The sequence below is a fragment of the Arctopsyche grandis genome, chromosome 5 (assembly GCF_051622035.1).
Source record: "Arctopsyche grandis isolate Sample6627 chromosome 5, ASM5162203v2, whole genome shotgun sequence".
Lineage (NCBI taxonomy): Eukaryota > Metazoa > Arthropoda > Insecta > Trichoptera > Hydropsychidae > Arctopsyche > Arctopsyche grandis.
In genome coordinates this window covers 24,846,469-24,858,099 of record NC_135359.1, presented here as the reverse complement: position 1 = coordinate 24,858,099, position 11,631 = coordinate 24,846,469, and the positions used below count along the sequence as shown (strand labels likewise).

Below are 11,631 nucleotides of genomic sequence, written 5' to 3'. Positions count from 1 at the left end.
AAATATTTATTTTTTTAATTAAGTGTAAATAATTATTTTATTAAACAAACATTTTTAATAAAACAATGAAAGAATACCTGTAGTTAACCTGACAATTTATTATTATTATCCTGTAATCTTAATTTTCAGCAAGTAATTGTAAAAGTAGATCACTTGATGTAATGTAACAAATCCACGTTCTCAATTTATAATGAGTAGTGTTAGGAGCAAAAAACGCGTAAAAGATTTTTCCTCGTCCTTATAGATTAAATTAATAACATTGACGATTAGAAAATTTGAATTTGAAATATTGAATTAAAACGAATAATTATTAAATATTTGAATTTATGACTATTGAAAAGGGGGCAAATACATATATTTGAATATCGAATATTCGAGTATTCATTATATAAATAGGCAACAGTTAATCGGTCAGTATATTTCAATAAATAGTCGGTAATTTTTAGATAATGTATTGATAATAGTGTATTAAATATGTATGTATGTAGATAAAAATAAACGGCTAATAACCCGCTAATTGTTTTAAGCATTTTTTGATAAACAGAAAATAGTCGAGCAGTTAGTTAGTTGTTGACTGATAATATAACTCACTAATCATTAAAAAAAGCCATTGATCAAATAAATACAGGCCATATAAATAAATACAATTTCTGACATTTGCTTGGCTAAATTTAATTTGCTTCTAAATAAAAAAAAAAAAAATCGGAATTTTTTTAACAAAACTTTAGAATAGGTTTTTTTTTAAATATTGTATTATTTTGTCTTCTCAGATCTCTGCGCAACCCTTCATTGTTCCATTTCCCTTTGTAACCAACAATCCCCGTAACGCTTTCTATTGCAGCTCCTGCTCTCAAATTAATATCAATCCTGCCCACATTTGGCCTAATTTTTTTTACACCTTGTCCTAATTCAAATCTTTTTTTGGTTCGTTTATCAACTTTTTTTGGTTATTTTTTATAATGCTAAAGTATATAAATAAATTAAAGTGCTGTAACTTTATATATCATTAAGTAATATGTGTAAAATAAAATATGTTTTATTTGAAGTTAATGACATTTTTTATGTATTTTATTTCAGATTATTCAGATACAAATACTATGGCGCGTAAAAGCTTATAATGACAATTTTCATTGAGGATAGTTCAGATTAAATGAATTAAATAATCACTTTTGAGTGAATATACATATGTAGTTGTCTTTGAAAAATGTGAGTGTGCACCTGCAAAATTCGAATAATACGATAAGTGTTTGGTGGAATGGTGTTGTTAAGTGGAACGAGAATTATAGTGATGAAGATGTGAGTGCAGAATGCTACTGAGTCTTCACCGGCGGCCTATCGGTTTGGGGGCCTCTCAAGGATCGGGGCGGAGCCCCAGGACCCCCGGCTCGCACCCCGCCTGCTGGACGTCCATTTTCCTGTTGATTGTCTCCAGCATTCAAGTCAGGTACGGGTAGCTCCCATTGAAATGTTTATAAATATGTAATTATCCTTTATTTGTGGGTGGGCAACTAAAGCGACGGCCCTTTCAGTAAAAAGGGATCCCTTCTCATGTGTATAATATTATATTATTTCGTCATAAAAGGGGACCAAATACATTTAATTTTGGGTTTAGGTTGTTTACCGTCAAAGAAAAAAGAAAAACAAGTATGTATGTATGTATGTTGTAGATCGAGGCCACTTTTCGACGTTAAGGGTTTGCTGCGAAATTATTTTCGACCAATTTTGTTCATTGCGAAAAATTATACGTGTGGCAAATTCGAACGATTTGCATATAAAATCTCACTCGTGTTGTTCTTAAATAACATACATTACTTCGAGGATGTCGAATGGTTTAAAATTTAAAAGTGGTCAAGTCATTCTCGATGATTCGATATGGTCGATTATTTCATTATAATCGTGCGCGCGTGTGTGTGTGTGTGTGTGTGTGTTTTTATCCGTGTGGAAAAATGACCATAAACGCTCGTTAATATTGTATAAATATATTTAAACATAATTCAGAATTTAAATACAAATGTGTAGTCGTATATTGGAGAAGCGTGACGCCTAGACTCATTTTTCAAGTTTTTTTCTTGTAAATCTGACAGCTGAATGTGATCGGTGTAATTAGAGGGAATAGATTTTGACCGGACGGTCCATAGATAAATCAGGTTAATGAATGCTTGTTATACATATTCATAACTTCTATGTGGTTATATAGGCTTTCAATGTTTGAAATATTGTATATGTATATACATATGTACATACATGTATAAAAAAAAAATGAAAGTGAATCCGTTTTAGAAGCGGTAAACCCATAAACTGTTATGTATCGCTTAAATGTTTTGTTTATAATAATTATTGTGGCATTTTTTTACTTTTTTGTTTTGTGTTTTGTCGTTTTGGGAGATACGTAGGTATAATATATACCCGGCGATGTGCGATGATGCAGGTCCGAAAAAAAGGAAATTAATAGCTTAGAAGCTTGACTCCGTTTTCCCATGTAATTTGTTGGACCAAAAATCTGCTGATTAGATTACCATCACTGCCAACCCTCGTGATTGATGATCGCGGCCATTATTTGTTTTACTCGGAGTGAAGCAAACGTTATGAATTAAAAGAACGAACGCCACGAAACGCTCATCAGATACAAAACCTTTGTTTCGAGTCGAAATAAAAATAACGATGAAAAAAAAGAATCACAGTGTCTGTGTGTTTGTGCATACATATGTACATACATATATAGAACTCCCGATACGTAAACATTAATTTCGAATCAATTATATCTGACGGATGATTTTTCAATTTGCATAAAGCAAACACTGTGTTTCAATCTAGATAGTCGATTAGTATTTCGTTTGTTTTATTTTTTAATTTGGATTCTTTTTTAAATCGAGCATGTATTCGTGAATGAGACTTTCGCTTTGATGCAACTTTAAATTAATGTGTATCCTTTGAAGATATTTCAACGCATTGAATATTTATGAATAAAATTTTCTCTTTGCATTTTATTAATTAACCTTAATATTTAATTGGCTTCGACGACACTCTTAGCCTTGTATAATATGTCAATTTAATTCATCGAAAACATCTTGATTATTTTATTTACAATATTTAATCTTCACTGCTACCGTATTCATAACTATATTCTATGTAATACTTTCTGGAAAAAGTTTACACGTACATATATTATATACATACATATTTACATATGTATGTGTGCATGCGGGCCGTTCGGACGTCTTAAAATGAGGTTTAACAACGATAACAAACTTCGTAGAAAGGTAACTGATAAGCTGTAAGCCTACATATACTGGATCAACAAATCTTTTCAGAAGAGTTTGAACTTGCGCAAAAATGGAAAAAGTTTCAAAAATCATTTTAAATTTCAATATATAAACGGCTATAATCTCTATATAAATGTTTTCGAATATATTTTATCTCGTGTAATTATTATATGTATGTACAACTAGGGACTTTAGTTCAGTGACGATAAGTAATCAAGATCGTATAGAAACAAATTAACAACTATATCAACAAAATATTCAAATATTTTTGCAATTGAAAATATTTGATCACTATTTTATCGATAATATTAAAATCAACATTATATAAATATGAGCCGTTATATTTGAAAGAAAAGTCCACTTTTCTTCATTTCGAGAAATACTAGAAATAATGTTTTGCGTTTTACAATATTTAAAAATACTGATGGCCTGTAATATGTTTATTCTGCTTTTCCGAGATTCTGGACATAACGAATTGATAACAATTTGTGAATTATGAATTGTTTTTAGAACTGAAAATTGGACTTCCACCACTTATAAATATAGCCCGCTCATATTTGGGTATTATATATTTATCAAAAACTACATAAATATTATATGTTGAAAATTCTGCTTGTTGTTATTTAACATTTTTTGTTTCAAATACTGATAGAGTTAGAAAATAAATCGGGGAAATCATCTGTACCATCATAGAGACGGCATATCCGTGCAATTGCAACTATTAAATGATTCTTTATTATAAAAAAGATTTGTACATCTGGTGAATCGGCATTAAAATTAATGTCTTGCAAAACAGATTAACTACCTTATATAAGAGTAATAGATAAAACTTTTCTGCGATGAGACAAACTTATGATCTTAACATAAGAAAGTCTGTCTTTATAGGTTGGCAACAACCTTCCAAAATCCGCCTTATGCTTATATAAGTGTCGCAGAAAACTCTTCTGAATAGTCTCTAAGCGATCTATGTATATGACTTTGGTAATAAGGAGACCATATGACCGAAGCATACTCCATATATGTATTACTGAAACTTGATATATCTTTATGTATACCTACAAATATACCCGAGTTAAGCACTATTTTTTTGTTTTAATAATATATCAAGACAATGTGTTTGTTTGTTGGTGTGAGTTATTTTATTTTGGCACTAACGTATTTTTCTTTTCGTGTGTGTATACACATAGATACATTTCCACTTCGTCAGAGAGCAATCGATCTGTCTCTCGTTGAAGACGATTCGAGTGGTCGGCGAAAGATTTTCTCCTCGCGCTTCTTTAGTGCTTTTCCCAAAACCGCTTATCATAATGTCAAGCAGATCCGCAACAATAGAAGCGGCCGATTCGACAACGCTCGCGGTGAATGGGCTTCGGAGGCTTTCGAGGCGCACTCGAAAAGAATATATCGCTTTTCGAATGGATCGTGCGTGCACTCGTCGGTTATGGATTCGTGTTGCGTGCACTCATGACATATTTCTTACGAAATCGTAACGGAAGAATGCAATAATAGGCTGGAGTGCTCCCAAGGCTTGTCTGAGAGGCTTAGGCGCTCAAGTGTGGCAAGAGCGCGTCCTGTTAAAAATGTTTACACCTCAAATATTTGTGCGGCTCTTATTTACGAGGCTCGTTCTCCTTTGTTTGTATTTATACGAGCCTGTTGGCCGCTATTTGTTCTCTTTTAATTGTTATTTACAATCACACCTTAAGGCACTTTTCGTGTTTCACATTTGACTAATTGTCGAAAAATGCATTTTTCTCCACTTGTGTCGATTCCTCTTATACCCCCCCCCCCCTCCCTCATCGCATCAATACAATACAAATCAAATGTACCCATCGAAGATGGATTTCACTTCATTTAAATAGACTTCACATAATTTAAAATCGAAAATTTCCGGTAAAGGGGATGATTGGTATGTGTCATAATATAATGATCATAAAATTTAATATATCGTTTTTATTCATGGGAATTCTCGAATGTAGGTCAATTGTGCTTCTGATAGAAAAATTGAAAAATCTAGAAATTCTATGTGTTATACATTTACATATCAGATGGATATATTCAGATTAAAATTCACTTATCACACGTTAATTTTATTGGGCCTTTTTATTTTATAGGATTGTAAAGATATCGCCACGAGTCCCTAGAAAAAAAAGTTAAAGCTCGTAACGTTTCAATTTTACTGTCGAGTTTCAAACTAGTGACAGATGCTCACATTCTCATTAGATTAGATAAGAACAAAACCTTAACATATATTCAAAATCTTCTTTTATTTTTGGAATGCTTTTCAACGCTACAATAAATTAGAGTGAACACAAAAAAATCAACTTTTCATATACACACATATGTAGTATATGTATGTTCATTTATAGTTTCACCACATATTTAAATTGTGGTTTTATTGAGAAACTTTTTTATATTGTGCAAGTTAAATAAACTTCCATCTTAAATAAACATATATTGCGTATTATTAAAGCCCGCGGTGGAATCGTTTAAGTTGATAAAGATCGGGGTACGAAATTGAAATATATCTTCATCGAAATCTCCCATTAAAATAAAGTGAACAACGTGTAAGCGCGGAAAAAATAATTACGCGCTTAACGACTTTTAAAAATGCAGTTTTGCGAGTGGCCGCTCGAGTGGGGTCACTTTTGACAATAAATCAAACAATCGGATAAATAAATATATACATATTGTCGGTATTTGATTTGAAAGTTAAGTTACCCCCAGTTTCGTGGAACAAAATGCGTCGTCGTGTTATAGTTTCGGTCTCGTGGCGTTATTTTAGATATTTAATCTCGTCTGTCACTAACTGTTAATATAAATCAGTGTATACGTTACTTTTTTTCTACGCTCGGTTAATCGGCAATGGTAATTAATGGAACCAGCCTAGACACAAATTTGAGCCTAAATTGACACTATCAGCGAATGGTGAAAATCGGAGCGCGTGTAAACTACATTTGTTTGTGTATTCACCTGTCAAAATTAGTTTCGAATGTGTATTCGATATGCATCCGAAGTGCTTGTGTCAATATGCTCAATATACATACATACATACATATGTATGTATGTATGTATGTATGCTTGGACTTTTCTTCGAATTTTATTTGTGTTCCGTTTACTCTCGAGCTGTTTTATCTGATATGAAAAATATTCAACGTCTCTAATTTGAGTAAATATTTTCAATAGAAATCGTCGATTTTCATTCAAGATAAAATAACACGGTGAAAATGAGATGTTCAATAATATTTTTATTAGTAATAGCATGATTCGTGGTATTATTATTAAGTAGACACTGTGAGATTTTTCTATGGATACTCAATCACTTTTGCAATGTTTTAGATAGAAATTAGTAACAAGTTTCGTTGACTATCAATTTTATATTGTATATGTATTTGAGCCGTTATATTTGAAAGTGGCAAAAGTCCAATTATCAGTTCCGAAAACTATTTCTGTTTGACTTAATTAACAAATTGCTATCAATTATTTTAATTCTAAATGTTCAGAATCTTGGAAAAGCAGAATAAACGTCCACCAGTATTTTTATATATTATAAATCGCAAAACTTTATATTTAATGCTTAGCGAGATATTTCTCGAAATGAAGCAAAGTGGACTTAGGCCAATTTCAATAATATCTACAGCTCATATAAACATACATATTTTTCCCATGATGCCATTACGGGTTGCCTCTGAATAACAAATATGATATTAAAGTTGTACACGTATTAATTTATTTATTATAAATTGGAAATCATATTAAAGTAGTGGGCAGGATGGTTTCGCCAATTTGATGAGGGACCATTTCATAAAAGGAAATCAGTTAAATTGGCAAACTCTGATAGGAAATGATCAACTTGGAGGCACAAATATCCATGTCTTATCAGCAGCACTACAGAAATACTTCCGAATAAATTATGTTTAATCAAGTTTAACCTAGAGCTAAAACCAGGGAACCTCTCGGTGGTTAGCATTAACGCAACCACTAGCGAAACTGCTCGCTATATGTATATGTACATACATATTATATATGAATATTAAATTGTTTTTATGTTTCACAATTTTGTCTTCCAATATTAAGAGGGCTGGACAGCAGCGCCTTGTCCATACAAACGTACTATACTTCTCCCTACCTCAATTATGGCACTAGAGAAATTATTTTTTAATATGCTATGGATATCCACCATTGGGGTGCATCTATCGTTTTATTTTTTTGATTAATTATTTTTTATAGGAGCTAGGAGCCGCCAAACATCTATAAAATCGCCTCTTTTTTACACCCACGAAAAGAGTCTAGCGTGGTTATTTAACGATCGATTTTTAAAAAAATACGCCGATAGATGCACAGAAAATATCTTTCTCAAACCGATGATGAAATTTTTCCATCCAAATACTGTTTTTTAGCTTGTATGATTATTAAATATTATATTGATGAAATTTGAGGGAGATCTAAGGTGGTTAGTCCGCGTCGTTGCAAAATAGTAAATTCTCGCTTTTCGACCAATCCCAAATAAGAGAAAAAACATAGAAAAATATATGTTAACACGTATTTACTGCCTGTTTCACATAAATCAAGTATGGTAAGTCGATAAGAGACGTCATTAATGCAACGGTGGGCGAACCAAGTGATACATTTCGGATGGATTTGGTCTCCGTTATTAATTTAATTGCCTTTCACCTGTCCCGCTGATTAAAGATATATTTCTTATCGACGACATAAAGTTTAATTTATTTTGAACGAGGCTCGCGGTCCGAGGGGATCACTTTTCGACGCGGACGAATTTCCACAATTCGACGAATTCGAATAAAAAAGGTTTATTATCGTCGATTCGACTCGAACAAAAGCTGTGCCGAAGCTTTCGCGAGACGACCCGGTATTAATTAACTTCACACGAAAGTCAATTTTTTTACGATTCGATGCATTTGGCACGGTTGTTCTTCACACGTGTGGGAAAGGTTGCGTTTTTTAATTTAGTTTTTTTTTCTTTTGAGGGAAAGAGGGGATGTTTCGTTTTTATTACTCGAGGGTCAGACAGCGTTATTTAGATGTTGTTTGTGACATGGGGTCCTGGTGTTAAAATGGTGATTCGTTGGCGGTCGGTGTTAGCAACGCGTCAAACACTCTGCGGGATGTCGACCGTTCGCCAACACTTTATTCCGAATCGAGTACGAAAATTGGTCGTAAAAATTGAGCGATTCAAATTGACATGATTATTAGGTGTATGTGAAATCATTTTATTTATTAAATATGATAAAAAATATATTGTGCCAATTATAAAAAAAAATATTTCTATATATACATCATAATATACACCTGAAGGTGTTTTGACTATTTTTCTGATTAATCTATACGTGGGTTTGCATATAACGATTGATCGAGAATTGCTGTTTCATCATGACAAACGTTTCTACCGTTTGGTATCGTGAATTTAAAGAACGACGCTCGTCAATAAATTTTCTATGACTGTTGTGGCGAAATTGAGGAAGAAGAAATCGAAAACGATTTTATGGTCCTCAAATTTTATTCGAAGACGGCTGATTAGGTTTTAATATCTATTTAAACTTAAGCTTTTATGATGGGCGGTTTTTGAATGAGATTATTATAGTGTAAATAGGGTAACGAATAATTAACCCTTTCTGTGGAAGTTCAGATAAATCACAGAAATCCTATGTACATATTTTCATTAGTTTCGAACTTTTTTTACAATTTTAATGAGTTTTTTTTTTATATAAAACATCATTTATAAAAGGAGAAACTTATGATTTGTAATTCAGATTCGATTACGAAGCTGTAAATTCATATTCTGCAACTTAAGCATTTTGTTACCAGTTCTAAATTAAGAACAATACAATACGCAATATTATAATGTGTATTTCTTAGTATTGAGACTAATTCATGTTAATGCAAATCAGGTATCAATTGTGAGCATAGTCAAATTTATAATCGAGTGTAACGAAAAATGATTTAAGCAGATTGTATGTATGTATTGCAATCATAAATTCGCATACTTGTATGCATGCAAAAAAAAATCGATTGAATTCATTATATCTGAAAATTATTTATATTACATGATATGTACGTAATTATGTGATTGTCATGTATGAGTTTTTTAATGAAAACGTTATAAATAACGTGTTAATAATTTATTTATTGACAAATTAATATTTCGTTGGTTTTATCTCTTGGTGCGATCTATGATATTTTAAAAGTTCAAATAAATCACACACACACAAAAAGATTTTTTTTTTTTTTTTGGTATGCTGTCAAATTGGTTTTTGGGTGTTTTTTTTTTTTTAATACTGTCACATTTATATGCGTGTATGGAAGCGCGCATGAATATAATTGGCCGAATATTTGACTAATTAAATGGAGATCAGGCGGGTGTGCTCAATATTCATGAAAATATGCACCGGCTCGTATTTTAAAATATAACGAGCTGAGGGTGCCTTTTTTTAATTATTTAACGAGATGATGAATGGCGCCTCGTTCATGGGAAATCTTCTCAGAATCGTCATAATTTTAAATATTGATAATAATTGATTGAGGGCAGGGGAAATGCCATTTGCACAGATCGAGGTCGATCTATCGATTATATTTTAATTTATTGCCAGCGCAAATGGCGTTATCATTATTAACAAAGCCATCGATCCTTTGCCTGCGGCGAATGCGAGAGGAACATTTATTGTTTCAACACTTGCTGATCTTTAGCTGTTATATCAATGAAATATTGAATGATCACGAACTCGACGTATAGGTGTATTTATTTATTTATTTATTTTTTGGTTTATCTTAATGGTGTTCTCAGTATGCAGGGAAGTATCGGGATGTGTATTTTAATTTTGTTGTTGTTTTTTTTTATTTTTTTGTTTTAAACATCGTTTTTCAATTAGCATAACGTTTTGACCCTTCGATAAACTGACGAATATAGTACGATCGAGTTTTTCTATCACCGTTTTACGCGTCTCATTTTCCATTAAGATAGTAAGCGGTTCTGATACCTGTATTGAAAACGCTCGTTTCAAATGTTAAATTAATACACAGTTCTGCATTAAATACTTAATCTCTTTTTTACGGTATACATATGTATGTACATATATACATTCATACATATTTACAAATGTATAAACAAAAAAATACAATTTCATTATTGAAAATAACTGTGTATTGTTGTTATTTTTTCTATTGTAATTTTATTTTTATTGCTAGAATGATCAATACATACATACATGTTGTATTTAATTGGTCAGTAATTATAATAAATGTACAGTGAATAAAATAAACGGTATTCGGATCAGAAGAGAAATGATCACTTATTATATTAAATAGCTAGTTACATATATGTATGTATATATCTGTTGGTCAGTATTTTATATTTAATAGTCAATACTTTAAATGGTTAGTTTATTTTAATAGTTGGTTCGTAATTCAACATAAATGAAGGTTTGTGGTGCTATTACGCATAATTAAATGAGTTTTAAAGCATATAAAACATGCTACTGATTTTCTTATTTTATAGCGTGGACATTTTGATGAGTCCAATAAAATGCTTATCGAACAAATTGATAAATTAACGTACCAAACTAGTAATCAAATGTAATTAATAACGGCAACAGATTAAATGGTCAGTTATTTTTTTCCAAAAAGGTTCAATAACTTTTACGATAATTTTGTCATAATAATGTACTATACATATATGTACATATGTATGTGTGCAGATAAAAAATAACGGTTATTATGCGAGTAGCTTGGAATTCCAAAACTGCGGGTAACGTCCAAGTTACTCGAATCGTGTCAACCCGGAATAAAACGCTTATTGTTTAAAATATTTCTTGATAAACAGATCAAGCAGTCAGTAACCGATAATATAACTTACTGATCATCTTTTACTGACTTAATCAAACAAAGTTACTGACCAAATAATTACAGGTCCACTAATGATCCACTAGTTATCCATCTAAAGATTAATTGACCTAATTAGTATACATTTATAGAATATTTAGCTTGAAAGATACTGACCGATTGTAATTGATATGTGATCGAAAATTCAGCCGCTAAAAAATATTCATAAAAGTTGAATATGCAGGTTCGATGGTTTGTGCAGAATTTGGTGCATTTGATTTCGTTTTTATTAAAATTGAGGTTTGATTTCTTGTTGACCTGAGTGGTCATATGTAGGATTCAAGTATCAAGTTTGATGACAGCTAATAAAATACTACAGTCGAGAATGCGCCTATTGAGCTCACAAGCCTAACCATTAAAGCTCTTACATATATGTTTAATTGGCGCAATAAATATCGAAGTTTCTTTGCTAGGAAAATACTGGTTCATATAAATCTCCAGGTTGAGCTTCCACATTTACAGGTGTAAAATA

General features: G+C 31.6%; 1 protein-coding gene across 1 annotated transcript in view; it reads left to right on the top strand.

Annotated features, from left to right (window-relative positions):
* Nucleotides 1–1,077: 1,077 nt before the first annotated feature.
* Wnt2 (Wnt oncogene analog 2) overlaps nucleotides 1,078–11,631 on the top strand; it is a 58,604-nt gene continuing 48,050 nt past the window's right edge. Inside the window, exon 1 of the mRNA XM_077431664.1 lies at nucleotides 1,078–1,444. Within this exon, the coding sequence (XP_077287790.1) occupies nucleotides 1,308–1,444 (137 nt within the window). The 5' untranslated portion in view covers nucleotides 1,078–1,307. The remainder of the gene's footprint in view (nucleotides 1,445–11,631) is intronic.